This window comes from Poecilia latipinna, unplaced genomic scaffold (genome assembly GCF_001443285.1).
Source record: "Poecilia latipinna isolate Pla-1442-1.1 unplaced genomic scaffold, P_latipinna-1.0 Scaffold1185, whole genome shotgun sequence".
In the NCBI taxonomy this organism is placed as follows: Eukaryota; Metazoa; Chordata; class Actinopteri; order Cyprinodontiformes; family Poeciliidae; genus Poecilia; species Poecilia latipinna.
This window is the reverse complement of record NW_015113801.1, coordinates 27,938-45,555: the sequence shown is the minus strand read 5'-3', so window position 1 is coordinate 45,555 and position 17,618 is coordinate 27,938. Positions and strand designations below refer to the sequence as shown.

Here is a 17,618-nt window from a genome sequence, read left to right as displayed (position 1 = left end):
GCGGGCCGGATCCGGCCCGCGGGCCGTAGTTTGGGGACCCCTGCTTTATACGATCAACAAATGAATACTAACCAGCGTTTAGAACAATTTGCTGGAATGCCTAAGGAGCTTCACCAAAAGCTTGTTTCTGCTGGCCCACCTCCCGCTGTGGGGCCACCTCCTGCTGCAGATCCACTCCCTTCCCAAGCCTGCGCTTCCACCAGTCCTGCATAAACACCTCCAGTGTCCGTTCGTCTCAGAGAGGTCTCCCCACCCACACCTGTGCCCTATTCGGGTGAGATGGGTAAATGTGGAGGATTCTTATTACAATGCTCTTTAGTTGTATCTTTTTCGCCCGAAGGCTTTCAGACAGATGCTGCAAAGATCTCGTTTGTTAAGGTGAAGAGCGCTAAAATGGGCAGAGGCTAAGTTTGGACAAGTCTTTTTTCAGGGGACTTATGATTCGTTTGTGTCCGCGTTTAAACAGACATTTGGGTATACTGAATCACGTTCTGATATTACCCACAAGCTGTGGAATTTAAAGCAGGGTTGTCAAGCTGTAGCAGATTTTGCTATTGACTTTAGAACCCTGGCAGCCTCTTCTGGTTGGAACACAGAGGCATTAAAGGGAGGTTTTCTACAAGCTCTGAATGAGAACATTAAAGATGAACTGGCTTACAGAGATGAACCAGGCTCATTAGAGGATCTAATCTCTATGGCTATCAGGATTGACAATAGGGTCAGAGACAGGACCCGTTCTAAGAGAGAACTGAGCATATGCTCAAACAGAGTGGAATTCAATATTGCCCCCACAGATCAATCCCCTGAGGAACCTATGCAAATAGGAAGAACCAGACTAACTCCCGAAGAACGACAGCGTCGCATGAGGTCTGGCGCCTGCCTTTACTGTGGTCAAACAGGGCACTACATTGCTAACTGTAAGAACCTGCCAAAAGACAAAGCCCATCATTAGCTACGGGAGAAGTGGTGGGCCACTCTAAGAAAGCCTCCCGTTTAACTCTACCATGTTCACTGATTACAAGTAATCAGTCCTTTCAGACATTTGTTTTAATAGATTCTGGTTGTGAACAGAACCTTATTGATGATAACCTTGTAAATCAACTCCAGATACCCACTGTTCCTCTTCTAGCCCCAGTCTTGGTTTCTGCACTTAATGGTAAAGCCTTACCTGTCATTACTCATTGCAGAATTCCCATTGAGCTTTTGGTTTCAGGAAATCATCGTGAGGAAATCACCTTTTTTGTATTCCCTTCTCCCCAGTCTCCAGTGGTTCTAGGCTATCCATGGCTTCTCCGTCATAATCCTCACCTTGATTGGAGGAACAGTCGGGTAGAGTCCTGGAGCACATACTGTCTGTCATCGTGTCTTCACTCTGCTCTTCCCTCAGTAGTTTCTCAGCCTGCAGATGAACCCTCTCCAGCTGACCTAGCCAGTGTACCATCTGAATACCATGACCTTCGCATGGTTTTCAGTAAGTCAAAAGCTCTCTCTCTTCCTCCTCACCGTCCATACGATTGTGCCATTGAGCTACTTCCAGGAGCACCACTACCTACCAGCCGTTTGTACAGCATATCCAAACCGGAGAGGGAGAGCATGGAGAAATACATCAGTGAGTCCTTTGCAGCTGGCATCATCCGTTCATCCACTTCACCTTTGGGAGCCGGGTTTTTCTTCGTTGGTAAGAAGGATGGAACACTCAGACCATGTATTGACTACAGAGCCTTAAACCAAATCACTGTAATGAATAAATTCCCACTGCCATGCAAACTGCCCATCTTCTAACGAAACATGTGTTTTGTCTGCATGGTATCCCCTCTGAGATTCTGTCGGACAGAGGTCCACAGTTTGTTTCTAGAGTTTGGAAGGAGTTTGGCACCGCACTTGGAGCTAAGGTAACCCTCAGTTCTGGGTTTCATCCCCAAACTAATGGTCAGACTGAGCGTCTGAACCAGGAGCTTGAAGCTACCCTTCATTGTCTCTGTTCGTCACACCTTTCATCCTGGAGTGTGCACTTGCCTTGGGTGGAGTATGCACACAACAGCCACTGACCTATCACCTTTTGAGTCAGCCCCCTCCGTTTCCTTCAGACGAGCTACAAACATCAGTCACCTCTGTCCACAATCACCTCCGCCGTTGCAGACACATCTGGACACAGACCAATGCTGCTCTCAACCAGACAGCCGAGGGAAACCGCAGATGGGCTGACCGTAAAAGAACCCCTGCACCGTCATACTCACCTGGACAAGAGGTTTGGCTCTCCACTCGTGACATCAATCTCAAATCATCCAATCGTAAGCTTTCCCCTCGCTTTATTGGTCCCTTTGAAATAACCTCTGTTCTCAGTCCTTCAGCCCTACGCCTCAGGCTTCCTGATGGGTTAAAGATCCACCCTGTGTTTCATGTTTCTCTTATTAAACCGGCCCGTTCCAGTCCTGTCTCTTTAAGAAGCTCCTGCTCTTTCTGACACTGACCCTTCAGCGGTGTTCTTAAGAGCATTGGACTGAGAAGTCAATTGTGTAATGAGCTCAGCAGGCTAACAGTTCCACCAGGTGTTTGCTAATTGCTGCTTAGTCTGGAGGAGCTGTGTGTGGTTGTGGGGGGAAGTGGTGATCTGTGAGGTGGAAGTTCGGCTGAGGGCTGCAACTCCAATGAGGAGCTTTGTGGAAATAGTCTGTTTTGTGTGAGAGCAAGCACTTGGTTGCCTTTGAACGATTCCTCAAACATGCATGAAAGAATCAAAGCAACTCTCCAGGCATGTTTTTGATGAGGGAATATCATTATACCATGACATGATATATAAACTTTCTATGACTTCTGAAATGTATAAAATATGGCAGAATCTATTGCAGAGCTTAGAATGTGTTCACATGTCATGAAATCTAACAGAACCAGGTAATTAATTAGATCGGCTGAAGTTTAACATTCGACAGTTTTTCTCCTGAAACTTGAAATGCATACCTAGAAAATGTTTGAACAATTCTATAAACTACAATAGTAACATTGCCTTTGACCTCATGGTAATACAAGGTACAATCTGTTGAAGTCAGGTTGGTTGTAACGGTAAGAAAAAGAGCAAAGTAATAGAATATAAATTGTATTATAATGTACTCGGATTCACAGGGCTGGCTGCATATAATTAATTCCTAATGCTAACAGTGCCATTGTTATATACTGCTAAAAAAAAAAAATAAAGGGAACATTTCACTTTAATTTTGTGTGTGGCTCCAAATCCAGGCCTCCATTGGTTAATAAATTTGATTTCCATTGATGATTTTGTTGTCAGCACATTCAACTTTGTACAGAACAAAGTATTCAATGAGAATATTTCATTCATTCAGATCTAGGATGCGTTATTTGAGTGTTCCCTTTATTTTTTTGAGCAGTGTACTAATAAGGAGGTGCATGATAAAAAAAAAATAGGACAGAATACTGGGAACCCTGCAAAGATTACATGGAGTGTGATTAATTAGACCCTGACAGTCCAGGGTCCTCAGACTCCTCCATATCTGTAGTCAAAAAAACATAATTTTATTCCATTTTTTATGGACAGAGTACAAATGACCAAGCATTGAGACCGTCGTGGTGCTAGGAAGTAGTCCCCGAAGCCAAAGTCAAGGGCCCCGCGCAACCTTCCTGATGCTAGAAGCTCTCCAGCCAGCAGCACCTGTCAAGGTTTATGACTGGCTGTCTAGATACCAAGCACTAGACTCCATTATTCTCCGACTAGCCTCAGAGAAAATGTTGGAATGCTTTTTAAAGTAATAATATTCATTAGCGAGTCTTTTAACCTAAACTAGCCCACCTTGTCTCTTTCATTCTCCTCAGCTCACCTCGTCTCCTTGACCGAACTGAAGCCCAAGGTCCATCAAGTGCTCCACCCGGATGAAGCCGTCAGCATCCTCGTCACAAACATCAAAAACCTCCTTCAGCCGCTTCAGAAACTGCAGCAGCTGGTCCTGGTCGGGGAGCCCCTGCCTCTCCATTGTTGGCGGTTCTCTGATAATGGTTTCAATTGTCAGGCTTAACTGAAGAGAGTCGCTTTGTCGATCGCCATCGTCCTTCCAGTCCTCAGCTCCGCCGGACTAACTGGCGCTGCCGCTGCTGCCTGTGACATCAGCCGTATCCAATGCTCGGAGGACGCGAGAGGATCCGGAAAAGCACGAGGACTCACGATCTGAACAGAAGGGATTCTGTCACCGATGAGCTGCCTAGCAACAACCCAGATGTGTTTGTATCAGCACCCGCCTTCTTCTGTGGTGTAAAACAGAGTGGCTGGCTATTTTTGGAAGTATCAGTTCTGAACATAATTGGACAAAAAAAAAAAAAAGTTCATCGTGTTATTTTATAAACACAGGTTACGGCCATTTGCTTCACTAATTTGTATCACTTAGAATAAAAATAACACCCTACCACCAGATAATATTAAACAAACAAAAAAATGTAAACATGTTGGTTCTATCACATTATGAAATAAATTTACAAGCAAAAACGGGCTAAAACTGGTATGATTTTCAAAATGTTGAATACGTTTTGATAAACTACACTGAATTAAAAATTGCAAATTCAACTATTTTAAATAAGTTTTTGAAAGAAAAAATCTTATAAATATAGCAGTATTTTAATTACTATATTATCAGTACCTTTATTGAGTTTAATTAAAAAACTTTATTAATCCCAGAGGGAAATTAAATGTAACCTATATTTCCTCAGTTGTTGTAGATGATTTGAGAATGAGATTAGCCTGATGTGTGTTACTTTACCTTGCCAGTGGGTTATATGGAAAACATGTCAAATTGTTTTTAACACCAAAAATATTAACATCAGGTAATTTGTTAAAGCCCTTAGAGTAAAACAATACAGATTCAGTGCATAGAACATTGGTGACAAATTTGATTCTGTCCTGTTCACTGGAACAGCATCAGGGCTGATCTTCCTGCAAGGCAGGTCTTGTACAGGTTTAAGGTCAAGAAAAGGGCTTCAGTACTCCTGCAGACCACACACATCCTGGACACAAACTGTTTAGACTTGTACTCTAGGTAATACTTTTACCTAGAGTATTATTTGCACGAACAAGCTGCTGCAGAGGCAGTTTCTCTGCCTCTGCATCTGATTGACATGACAAATAAAACGGGACATGAGAAATAAAGACAAACTGCAACATACTCTCCTAAACCCTAATATACAATTAATGAAGTAAAACAAGTTTTAAAATGTCAAACATCAAGGCTGTCCTTGACAAATACTTGACGTGTCCAAGTCGATACTATGCATACTACACCAAATCAACCTGTCTTCCTTTAACACAATTTATATATAGATATCTACCAGAAATGAAAAAAAAAACTAACAATATATTTAGAACTCAGGATGCAAGATTTCATTTATAAAAATTTTATAGAAAACCAGTCATCACAGCACCAATATACAAAATAAAATCCATCCAGAAAAGAACAAATCCCAATAAATTAACTTTAATAAAAACAAATTTATTTCATTTAATAAAGTGAATGTAAGTTTTCATGTTTAAATGATGAGTCTTGGCTCCAGCAGAGAGTCCCAACGTTCCATAACCTGCAGGAGAGACAGTGAAGAACGCAGTAGAATAAAGAATGTATTCAAGACATAGTCAAAGGTTTATCAAGCAAACTTTACTGACAGTCACTGAAACATTATGAAGTTTACAAAACAAGCAATTACCAGACAGGAAATGGGGTATTAAAAAAATAATAAATGAAAAAGTGAACTTTATCTGACTTGTTTGTGGTATAGTATGTGGTTACATTAACAACAGATGTTAAATGAGCAGATTGCATATTAATTTAATCATACCAAACTAAGACACTTTATTACTGCCATGGACACATCTATGGAAGGTCATGCAGCTTACCGAAGATCCTCTCTGTACGGCGTACTCCACTCTTTCTGAGCCATCTGGATTCTGATAGACCAGGTCAAACTTGCCTGGTTCAGCAGGAGCTAGAGGGGAAGTACAAGAGAGATGAGAGGGGTTTTATTATTGTTTATGTTAAACAATAATAGAAAAAAAAAAAAAAAACAGCTCTTACCTTGCGAGGCATTAAGAAGTTCCAGCTCAATCTGTTTGGTTGTTGGGTCAAAGTTGATAATCGTTCCCTCCTGATGTACATGTAGAGGGTTTGAGGAATAAGGAATTCACTAGAACAAGCTTTGATGTTTTATTCAGCTACGCTGTTAGGTTATGAGAACAATGACTTCATCAAGGCTGACTCTCCTCACCTTATATTCAGATACTTCTGGTGTGTAGTTCTCTGTTAACTCCAGCAACTGTGCATGAATGAAAGGTGAAGAGAAATATGCAAGAATGATTTTTCCCTTTATTGAACATAGTAGCTTTCTCCTGTGAAGGTAGGCGTGTTCACAGACATTTGCTGAAGGGTCTCTGATAAAAATCTAAGCTGGATTTCACCGGGTAAAACAACAGAAAAAAAAGAAATTAATTTATATATATATATATATATATATATATATATATATATATATATATATATGTTTTTATGTGCACTGTTTCTTTAAAATAACTAAATGGGTTTTACACATAACATTTACATTTATCTCCATGTGATGATCAGCCCTGACTCATTAGCACTTGTTCAACCAAACTGACCTTGAAGGCGATCCTCTGGCCCACCTGGGGCGGGGCAGCCAGCAGTGGCATGGAGCTGTAATCCTTCAGGACGGGTTCTGCTTCATTCTACTCAAAGGGACTTGAAGTTATTGTCCAGCCATATATTATTAACAGCAGATGACTTAATGGCCACATGCACACATGCATCTGTGTCTAAAATGTTGAGATTAACATAAAACTGGTAGAGTAGTAACTGTTTCCTAAACCTGACCAACTACCTTCAGCTTTACAGGCTAAACAGACTCCAATGTTGGTTCTTCTAAAGCCTACATCAGAGGATTTGTTAAAAAATAATTTTGGTGCACATAGATATTAAAATAAACAGGTGAGTACAAACAGGAAGCATTTTCATTTTATCTAAACTTTTACTTCAAAATAAAACAATGATGACCAACATACTTCAAATTCTGCACTGTTTGTGTTGGTCCAATAAAGTATATTAAAGTTAGAGGCTATAAATCTGTGAAAGACATAAGTTATGATGATAAAAAAATGAATTCCAGTGACAGCAGCATTCTGTGTGGTGCTGTCCTGATCCACACAAACACAGCAAACATCTGCAGACACATCTGGAGACTCACCTGCAGCACAACAGACTTGTTGCTCAGAGAGTCAGTCTGATAATAGGGCTCCTTTGTGCCATTCCTGAATCCCTCTACGTCACTTTGACCTCTGACCCCGGGGCACTCTCCAGGATCCCCTCCGGCCCACCTCCTGTTCTGGCCCCTGCCGAGGCCCCGCCAGGCCCCCGGGTTGGGGATGTTCAGGAGAGGCTGCTGCGGCCGGCGGATAACCAGCTGGATCTCTTCTTCACTGTCTCGGTTGAGTGGAGGCTGCTCTGTGCTGGATGCCTGGTTCTGGTTCTGAGCTGCAGCCTTGGAGCTGCTGGTGTCAGGATGTAAAGCTTTGGTTCTGGCTGGGACTTTTAAAGTGTTGACTTCATCCGAGGAGGAGTCTGTTTGTGAAGATGAGGAAGGAGGTTGAGATTTTTCGGGGTTGGAGTTCTGGTGTGGAGCTTCCTTTGAAGCAGCAGGAGAAGCGCTGCTTTTCTTGGCTATTTCTTCATGACAAGCTTTATCTCCATTCCTGCTGCTACTGCTGGGGCCTGATGAGGAGACATTCTGTGTTTTCACTTTCCCTGCTGGGGTCTTGTCAGGGCCGAAGGGCATGAGTGAAGCAGCAGCAGCTTCAGGGACAGCAGGATGGCTTCTGTCCACTAACCTCACTGTCCTCTTCTTCTTCTTCTTTTTTGCAACCATCTTTATTTCTAACATCTTATTCCCATTATCACCTTTAACTAAATCTGACCCGTCTGCCCTGCCGTCCTCCAGCTCGTTTCTCTTCTTCTTCTTCTTCTTCTTCTTGTGCTCTACGCTCGGTACCTCTGCCATGTCTCTCTGTCTCTTCTTGCAGGTCACAGCAGCCGTCTCTGGACAGCTGCTGTGTCCATTCACCTGAGGCAGACATTCCACCTTCACCCTGATCACAAAAACACACAAATGTTTTTAAATGGTCACATGCCTGTCCTCACAGAGTCTAGGAAAATTATTCATATCTTTTAAAATTTTTGCACATTTTGTCACATTATAAGCTTTAATTGATTTTAGATTGATTTTACTGAAAACTGAACACAAAGTAGTGCATAAATACAAAAATCTTTCTTTCATAGCAAAGTAAATAAGTTGTACACATTACTCATTGAAATGTTTCCAAGTAGTCATGAAATCATGAAGGCAAAATGAACTTTGGTGACCTGACATTAGGGTTGAAAAACATATCACAATGTAAGTTTTCATATCAGTTGATATCAATAATTACTGACTATTGATATCTGAATCACTGATAAACTGGAGGCGTGAGGATCAATGAAAAATAAATGCAGAGTAATTCTGGTAGAAAACAGTAGGAAACTGCAAAAAAATCTCCAAGAAAATATAATGAATGGTCCGGGACGATCTCAGTCTCATCTGGTTCTAACGTCACAAAATATGAAAAAGTTCAAATTATGAATAATTTAAGGAAGTAACAGAAAATCCGTTGCTGTGAAAAACAGTGTTTAGCTCAGAGAATCAAAGATCCAAATTCCAGATGAGAAGAATGCCTTTTTCAAATCAGCTCCTTCTTTGGAGAGCAGGTTGTCAGGGTGATTTGTTTCTACTCGAACCAACACGATGCTGTCCAGACTGAGATCTGTCTCGCCCAGTGACACCTGAACTGAACACGCACCTGACGTCATCGTTGTCCCGCACTACGTAGATGTTCTCCGTGTGAGGCAAGTAGCAGTCCTCTATGAACAGACTCAGGACGCTGCTGCGGCTGAACTCAAACTTCTCCCGGATGACGCTCTCCAGGTCGGCCACCACGCGGCACGTGTTCAGGTCCACGAGCAGCCAGCACATGCGGCACCCCACGACGGCCGGGGGCGGGTAGTCAAAAAACAAGCGGAGGCGAATAAACTTGTTGCTGTGCGCAGCCATGACGCCAAAACATTCCATTCATGTGCTCCCTGGCTAATTCAACCACAACTTCCGCTTGAACCTTTCAAAATAAGTCTCCACCTATCACATACTGCCCCTTACAGGCCGGGAGGTGGTAATAGTCATCTCACGCTTGTCTCTTCCAATCCCACTGTACTGCATTCTGCTTTCAGCTGTTTGCAGAACACTGTAACTAACTTTTTGAACACATTTTTATGTGTCATGTTTGTGAAATGGTGAATAGTATGCACTTGTATGCGGGACATTTACAGGAAAATAATAAAATAATAATACGGGAGCACTTTTTTTTTTTACAACAATATGTACAACAAGTTACATAAACAGTAACTAAAAGAACGACTAGGCTTAAGGAAGGTAAAACAAACAAAACAGAAAAAAAGCAAAAATTGCAAATAGGAAAAGGTTAAATACAGCAAATTTGGGCAGATTACATGAGAATTTCTTTACAAATTGAAGTAGTCTTTAAGGCTTTAGTACTGGTACAGTACTTCAATATTAAGAAACATAGGCACAAAAGGCATTCAATTTGGGTTTCAACTTAAGAAATTTGCAACTGCGGATATTAAATTTAAACAGCTGTGAGGAGCTTCTTTGTCTTGACGTCAGTAGCTTCTGTCTCCTCCTTTGGCCATGGGATGCATGGCTTGGACTTTTTCTTGCCATTTGCTTGTCTTTATTTTATTCACACCTTAATCAGGGATTTCAGCCATCTGATTCAGGTGTGATGAGGAAGAGGCGAATTTAACAGCTGCAGGATGGTAGTTCTCTAGAACTGGAGTTGGCCACACGAACTAGCTAACGACCTGTAGGTACGTCACTAGACGCACACTAACTAGAACCTCCCTCTCCCAACCCCGTGTGTGTGTGTCAGCTGACCGGGCTGGTGTCATGTGATTTATGTCCTGAATCAGAGCGGAGCAGAGCGGCTGGCTGATTGAAACAATGGCTCGCTTTGGAGCTCTCTTCTGTTTTCTCTCTGTTCTCATCTCCCAAGGTAAGCTTTCTGGATTCCTCCCCCCCACTAAGTTACTAGAACCTGCCCTAAAACATGACAGTTTTCTGATCAACATCTCCTGTAAGCTCCTTGACTCCACTGACTGCAAACCGAAAGTGAATCTTTGTAAATAACTTGCTAAATAAGCACATATTTGAGTTAATTGAAGAGTCCATGTAGATACAGGGGGGATGTACGTGTGTTGTTCGCAGGGCTTCCCTCTCCGCTGGCGGGGAAAGAAGTATGGGACTACGTGGAAGTGAGACCCGGGGCCCACATGTTCTGGTGGCTTTATTATGCTGACAGTCCGTCTGCTAAGTATCAGGACCTGCCTCTGGTCATGTGGCTGCAGGTACAAAATAAAACCTAAACCAATCAAATCTTGTATTTCAGTGTATTAATCTGAGTTACCTTAGATTAAAAAGAAGGATGGTTTTTTTTCTTCATATCCAGTCATATTTCATAAGTTAAAATCTGCGTTCACATGAGGCTCGTTGACCAGATTTAAAGTACACTTAATGCTAAATACCCTTAACCATAATGTTAAACATATTATAAACATAATACCTTCTGTAAGAAAAATTTTAGTTTTTTTGTCATTGGTCTGTCATATTCTAATTTTAAATGTCACGTTTTAAAAAAAATATAAGCAGAAAAAAGTGACAATTTGCAGAAATAAAAGCTTGAAACACCAGTGTGGACAACAGAAGTACTTCAATAATTGAATTATAATTTGAATTTATTGAATATGTAAAAGAATGCATCCCTCGGTACCATTCAGTTGAACGGCTTTGTCTTAAAGTAATTTGTGATTCATGAAAGAACTGAATTTAAAATGTTTGTTGGTGGAAGTGAACATGGTGTCACCTGATGAGTAACACCAAAGATACTTCTATTAGTAGCCACAGAGGAGGAAGTAACTATCAACCAGCAGAGTCAAAGTTTCCCTGAAACTGTTGCTAATGTACTGTGTCTCTTAGATGAACAATGCACAGCTTAATGTTCTGCAGCTTTCTTCAGTGTGTCTTACTTTTGTCAATCCATATTCAGTTCAAACTTTAACTTGAAATGTGCTGACAGCTCAAGTTATAACAGATACTCTGTGGACGATACAAAAGTTCAGAAACCTGGAAAAAAGAGAAAAAACAGAATCTGTTCCAAAATGAACATGGCTCTGCTCTGTGTTTTAAGGGTGGACCAGGAGGATCAGGGAGTGGCTTTGGTAACTTTGAAGAAATTGGACCCTTGAACAGAGACCTGGAGCCCAGGAAGACAAGCTGGGTAAGATATCCCAGAAAATCACTGTGATTTTCAGTGATTTTCTGAACTATTCTTACCTCTTGCCATGCTACAACTACAAATTATAACATACATATTTGATTCTGATATTTTGCTATGCTTATACCAACATAAAGCCAGGACATTTCTCCATTGGTTTAAAGTCCATGTTTCACAGTGGAGATGATGTGTTGCACAGTGATGGGTTCCTTACACAGGTTACATTTGCATGTACGCTAAAACTTTGAGTTCGAAGTTGTTTTTGTTTTTCGATAATAGTTTAGTTGAAATTGTATTTCATGTTACATTTAAGCAATTTCATAAAGGACCTACAAAAATATGGATGAGCAATTCATAGGTTCTTTTCTGTAATCCATGCTAGCTAGCTACAAAATAAAAACTAAAATAATGAACAAGAAACATTGTGTGTGTTCTATGTTGTGTAGGTGCAGGCAGCCAGTGTGTTGTTTGTGGATAACCCAGTGGGCACCGGCTTTAGCTACACTGAACAGCCTAACGGCTTTGCCACCAACGTTTCCACTGTGGCCTCAGACATGCTGGTGCTGCTCAAACATTTCTTCACACAGATACCAGAGTTCCAGGTGAGCTGACCTCCAATCAGCTCATATTGAAACAAGAGTAATGTTGTCTAAAAGCTTGGCTAACTTGTGGGAAACTATTCACTGGTAACTACACTCATTCTTATGGTTCTAAGTGGGGTTATGTTACATTTTCACTATTTCTTTGCCTAAATTTGAGAGGATTATTTGCCATATAAAAGAAGTGATTCCACTGTGAGCTAAAATGTCTGAACTTTGCAGAGCATGCCCTTCTACATCTTCTCTGAGTCATATGGGGGAAAGATGGCCGCTGCCATCTCACTGGAACTCAGCAAGGTGAGTTTACTGCTCTTTGGGTCTATAACATCAGATCCACAGCTTTACTAACACAGACCCTTAGCTGTAATGATGGAGTATCACATGATGGGCCACGTAAATCAGATGTGCAAGTTTGCTTTTTTGTTTTTTTTTTAGGATTCTAAGCAGATGTGCATTCTGTCATTAACTTATATGACTTGAACATGTTGTTATATAAAATTATGAGTACTTTAGCTTTTCCTGATAACAAGGTGTGGTTTTTAATCTGGGTGAATTGTCTGTTTACAGGCTGTAGCCAAAGGCTCAGTGAAATGCAACTTTGCAGGTGTGGCACTTGGAGACTCGTGGATTTCCCCGTTGGGTCAGTATCAGTCAGTCTTTAACCCTCCAGGTCAACCTTTGTCCCCAGTTCTAATCAAAAACACACCAGAAAAGTGCTGCACAGTCAGATTTTGGACCTTGATGCTTTTGTAAGTTTCCTCTTGTGACAGCATTTTCATGTCGCACCACTAGGTGATGTAGTAGTTAAAAAAACATTATTTATCCACATTTGCTAAATAATTAGGCTCCAAAGTGCCAGAGATCAGGATTTGCCTACCTTCCTTTAACTGGCTTTGTTTAGTAATACGTGATGCACAACTTTAGGTAATGTATGTATTTTCTTTTTATCCCTGTTTGATTCAAAGCTACTATCTCTACCAAAAAACTGACAGCACATCATTTCACCTTTTGTTCTATAATTATCAGGGGGGGGAAAAATTAATTGGTCAAATTTGAATCAACAGTGCAGACTTCAACAAATAGGAAATTGGTAAAGGCCAGCTAATCGTTGATCCATCTCTGTTTTTGTTTTATTTATTTTTTTACCTTTTAAGTCTGGATATTTTTAAAAAAGGAAATGGGTTTATGTTTATGTACTTGAACTTAGAATCACTTTTGTTTTTAGAACTTAATTAGCAGTTTTATATAGTTATTAACTTAAAGCTCAAAATCTTTTTTTTTTTTAGTATGTGAATAGCATTTAGTGATGGATACATGCATGCAATGTTTTCACGTTTCCTGTCAACACTCCTCTGCAGTCTCTCCATATATGATCAGATCCTCTGGAAAAACAATCACATGATTTTTTTTTTTTTTCGAGAGAGAACATGCCCCTCACTGTAAGAATGTCTTTTGTTACCAGACTCTGTAATGACCTGGGGTCCATACCTTTATACCACTGTGAGTAACACACAGAGTGCGTTTTATTAACAACCGTGGATTCAAGCTGCTCTGTTGAATTTCCGTCTGACCTGCTATGTGCAGTCCCTGCTGGACAACAATGGCCTGGCTGATGTCAACAGTGCAGCGGAGAACGTGAAACAAGCTGTGGAGCAGCAGCAGTTTCTGAAAGCCACTGAGCTGTGGTCGGTCACTGAGACGGTAGTGGAGCAGGTTGGTACCACACTGGAGCCTGTACACCCAAAAGGTTTCTTTAAACCCACAAGCCATAACAATTGTGACCACTCATAACTCAACCATTCTAATTGAAAAACTGACACAGCCGTCAAACACAACGGTTCTTACATCACACTTGATGTCAAAGAAAATTTGATCACGTCAGCTTTGTCATACGGCCAAAACCTGCCAACAGCAAAACAGGTGAATCATTTAAGCACAATGCTCTTTGCTTAGTGTAGCGGAGAAAATCTGGGATTCCCTGTAACACCTGGAGCAGACAGCAGTGAACCAAGAGCTGCTGGGAGCTACTTAAGGCATGTTTCATCTTCCTCTGAAGTTGGAGTTAGGACGTGGAAATGGCAACAAACCCCAACTCCAAGTTCCAAAACCAGTGGGATTTGCTAAAGTATGTGTTCACTGCCCAAGCTAACAACTGCTGGTAACACAAGCTAATAAGAATTCAGTTTACAGTTTTCTTGAAAAAAAATTATAAAAAAAAAATGCATTCTTCAACCAATCATATAGTACCCATGGCTTGTTGGGGATAATCACTTTGATTATTAGTGGCTATTAATTTCCCAAAGGGCAGTTATTTATAGAACTGATTTATTCATAACAGATTATTATTACCTGATTGTCAGGAATCATTAGCCACATACCTATGTAGGTTATTGAGGTGTGGTGTTGAAATGACGGAGTGAATCTGCGCTGTAATTGAGGCAATTTAAGCAACTGAAAAACAAAAATGTAACAGACTGAGCTGAATGGACAGACAGCATTTTGTCTGGAGCTGCTGAGAAGTTTGTTTACCAGAGCAGGAGGGAAACAGGATATCAATATGAAAAAGGAACAGTGTCTTATTAATATAACTCAGATCTTCAAAGGAGAAACTAACAGTTGATGTGGATTTGGATCCAAAGTACTTGAGTACAGCCAGCATGTTCAGGCTCTTTATGATTTTTATGATGTCACAGGGTGTCCCTGCTGTTTGGGGCTACCCTTGGCCAATGGTCAAACTCAGGTGTGAAATGCTGTGAATGCTGGGATCTGGAGTTGCTTTACCAGTTCCAGCTTGAGGTCTGGGCACGAGGTCAGGCATGGGAAGTTACACACAACCCACTGACTGATTACATGGTCGAATCCCAGCAGGTTTCAGGGTGATTTCCCCCCCCTTTCTTTTGTTAAAAAATACCAGCTCTGTTTTACAACAGTTTAGAAATGTCATGAAGTACAGTGCTACTTAGGAACACGTGATATGAACTGAGGTAACATTTGGAACGCACTGATCCAGAAGACCTCCACAGGTTTTGGTAGCATTCTTGACAAGTCAGGAATGTTTGGTGTCTTAAAGACCTTTAGGAGAGGGGTTATAATAGTAGGACTGAAATAATGTACAAGTCAAAAATTTATTTTTCAAGTCAGCAAACTTGTTTTCTTCCCAGAACACCAATGGGGTGAACTTCTACAACATTCTAACCCAGCAACCAGATGAAAAAGTCACTACTGCTACAGGAGAAAACTTCATCTGTATGGCACTGTCTAAACCCTAGACTCCACTTACCAAATGAATTTATGAAGATTGGGCCTAATATTCCTCTAGCTAACTGATGTGCTTTTCCTCTCTGCATCAGCTCTGCAGGCCCACCGCCACATTCGCCCTCTGCACAAGCAATCACTGAACGAACTGATGAATGGACCAATAAGGAAGAAACTGGCCATCATCCCTCAGAATGTCACTTGGGGAGGTACTTGGAGCTGGATTGTCTCTCCATAATACAGACTGTCCTGTACACGTCACAGTGTTATGTTTTATGTCCTCTCTGCCTTCTTTGTCCACATCTATTCTGGTTTTCAGGTCAAGCAGAGGACGTGTTCAGCAACATGGCCGGTGATTTTATGAGGCCAGTAGTGGATATAGTGGACCAGTTGTTGACAGCTGGAGTTAATGTGACGGTTTACAATGGCCAACTGGATCTTATAGTGGACACCATGGGTAAATGAGCTTCCAAATCAGTGATATATTTTACACTAGAGATGTACAGAGAGGCTGGTGACCAGTCAGTGTGAAACTCAGAAATATATATATTTTCTCTGGTCAGTGAACGTGCTATACCTAAATGCAACCAGTTCACACTTACAATGCTGTTCCTTTGAGAAGAACATTGTGTTTGCTGTTTTTGGTATTAGTGAAGTGTTTTAAACTGAAGTTAAAGTACAAGTTGTAGAGACATGTCTGTGGTTTAGTCAGGATGCCAGACAGTATGGCAGAAAACAGGAAAATGCCTTTTTTTTTTTTTTGAGCTTTCAGTTGAGTTGGTGTGGGCGGGGTTTGGAGATGCTGGCAGCTTCTGGGAAATCTGTTAAGGTTCTGTGTGTTCCAAAGATTAATCACTCGGATTGCTTTTTACTGTTAGTCAAGTCATGTCAAGTTATGCTAATCACTAAAAAGAGGCTAAAGACTGTTGTAAATGCCAACTTCATCAATGTCCATTTTTAAAATTCTGATGTGCATAAAGTTGACTTGAATTTCTTCACCTGTTACTACTGCTAAACTACTACAATTAAAATGATTGCGATCATTTATTTATATAGTCTACATCTGATCAAAATGTCTTTTGGACCCAGTTGTACCACAATGGCAATTCAGCTACAGTTAAAGGGGGATGTGTCTATAAACCAAACTATTCCAGCCTCTTCAGCATCAGTTAGTAAACTTTTTTCATTGAGTGTTCTGATAATACAGCATGACACCCCCCGTTCTAATTTAGTAAGTCATAAGAAGACTAAAGCAGAAGGATATATAATCATTTTCCAAATAAAAACTTGAAACTAGCACATCTCTAGTGAACACATGTAACCAATCCTGATGTTTGAGCTCTGGATGTAAAAGCACATTTTTATTCTTCCAGGTCAGGAGCTTTGGGTGAAGCAGCTAAAGTGGGAGGGACTTCCTGGTTTCAGCCAGCTGAGGTGGACCCCCCTGGATGACCCAGCCTCCCCAGGAACCACTGGAGCCTTTTTCAAGACTTACAAGAACTTTGCATTCTACTGGATCCTCAAAGCTGGTCACATGGTAAAACTTGAGCTGGTTCTACTTTAGCTTTAAATATTGAATTTCATGAAACACTGATCTGTTGAGTTTGGAAAAATAGAAGGGTGTAGAGAAGACCTGTAATACAATGTAGGTAGTAGAACTGTAAGATGCAGACTTTTTTGGTACAACGTATTTTATCGAGAAGTACTCCGATTTTTTGCTTTGCTTTCTGTTTGGTGTTGACTGAAGCTTGAGATGTGATTTTTTTTTTTATTTTTTAATGAAGCTAATTAAATGCAAAGTGCATATTTTATAGCAAAATGGTAGAAATTCAGCGTTAAAGTGTAATCTTCTGTTATATCTCAGATTCCTTCAGACCAGGGAGCCATGGCCTTCCAGATGCTGAAGATGATCACGCAGCAGGACTGAATGAATGTTGTGCCAGCTGGGACTGCTCTGACAATCAGACATTCTTTTTTTTTTCTTGCTTTCCAAAATTTACTTTGATATCAGGTGCACTTTACTTAAAGCTCTGTAAATTCCAGTCACTAAATACAACTTTCTTTTGTAAATACTCTTGTACGTTTTCTTTCTCTTTTTTTTTGGCATGCTTCTATGAGAAACTCTGATCAAAATTACTAACTTTAACTGGGTGAATTGATTTGCAGGTGACGAATGACCATAAAACAGAACCTTTGGCACCATCTGCAAGGGGTCTGTGGGTTTTGCCTCTATAATCTACGCCATCATTATGCCATCACCATCTACAGTGACTCTCTTTGAAGAATTTGAATTAATGAGTTATAACAATGTTTAATTTCTCCTTGGGACT

The 17,618-nt window shown here is 40.8% G+C and overlaps 3 protein-coding genes across 4 annotated transcripts in view; 1 reads left to right on the top strand and 2 right to left on the bottom strand.

The window, feature by feature from the left end:
• The window catches only part of rab11fip4a (RAB11 family interacting protein 4 (class II) a), a 22,363-nt gene extending 18,100 nt beyond the window's left edge, over positions 1-4,263 (bottom strand). Inside the window, exon 1 of the mRNA XM_015053521.1 lies at positions 3,831-4,263. Within this exon, the coding sequence (XP_014909007.1) occupies positions 3,831-3,983 (153 nt within the window). The 5' untranslated portion in view covers positions 3,984-4,263. The remainder of the gene's footprint in view (positions 1-3,830) is intronic.
• A 1,202-nt stretch (positions 4,264-5,465) lies between these two features.
• coil (coilin p80) lies at positions 5,466-9,236 on the bottom strand. 2 transcript variants are annotated; one of them, XM_015053517.1, is made up of 7 exons: positions 8,891-9,236; positions 7,246-8,143; positions 6,644-6,730; positions 6,256-6,303; positions 6,066-6,135; positions 5,888-5,976; positions 5,466-5,571 (listed from the first exon to the last, which is right to left on the bottom strand). In XM_015053517.1, the coding sequence occupies exons 1-7, from the start codon at positions 9,157-9,159 to the stop codon at positions 5,524-5,526; spliced, it is 1,509 nt and encodes a 502-aa protein (XP_014909003.1). In that variant the 5' UTR covers positions 9,160-9,236; the 3' UTR covers positions 5,466-5,523. The 2 variants fall into 2 exon arrangements, 1 of the variants encoding a protein (XP_014909003.1); XR_001427563.1 differs by lacking the exons at positions 5,466-5,571; positions 5,888-5,976 and having other exon boundaries at positions 6,084-6,135; positions 6,256-6,434; positions 8,891-9,231.
• Positions 9,237-9,989: 753 nt separating this feature from the next.
• On the top strand, positions 9,990-17,355 carry scpep1 (serine carboxypeptidase 1). Its single transcript, XM_015053518.1, has 13 exons — positions 9,990-10,156; positions 10,369-10,508; positions 11,348-11,437; positions 11,881-12,036; positions 12,256-12,330; positions 12,601-12,673; positions 13,496-13,533; positions 13,618-13,746; positions 15,195-15,279; positions 15,384-15,497; positions 15,608-15,745; positions 16,662-16,825; positions 17,153-17,355. The coding sequence occupies exons 1-13, from the start codon at positions 10,105-10,107 to the stop codon at positions 17,213-17,215; spliced, it is 1,317 nt and encodes a 438-aa protein (XP_014909004.1). The 5' UTR covers positions 9,990-10,104; the 3' UTR covers positions 17,216-17,355.
• The last annotated feature ends 263 nt before the right edge of the window (positions 17,356-17,618 follow it).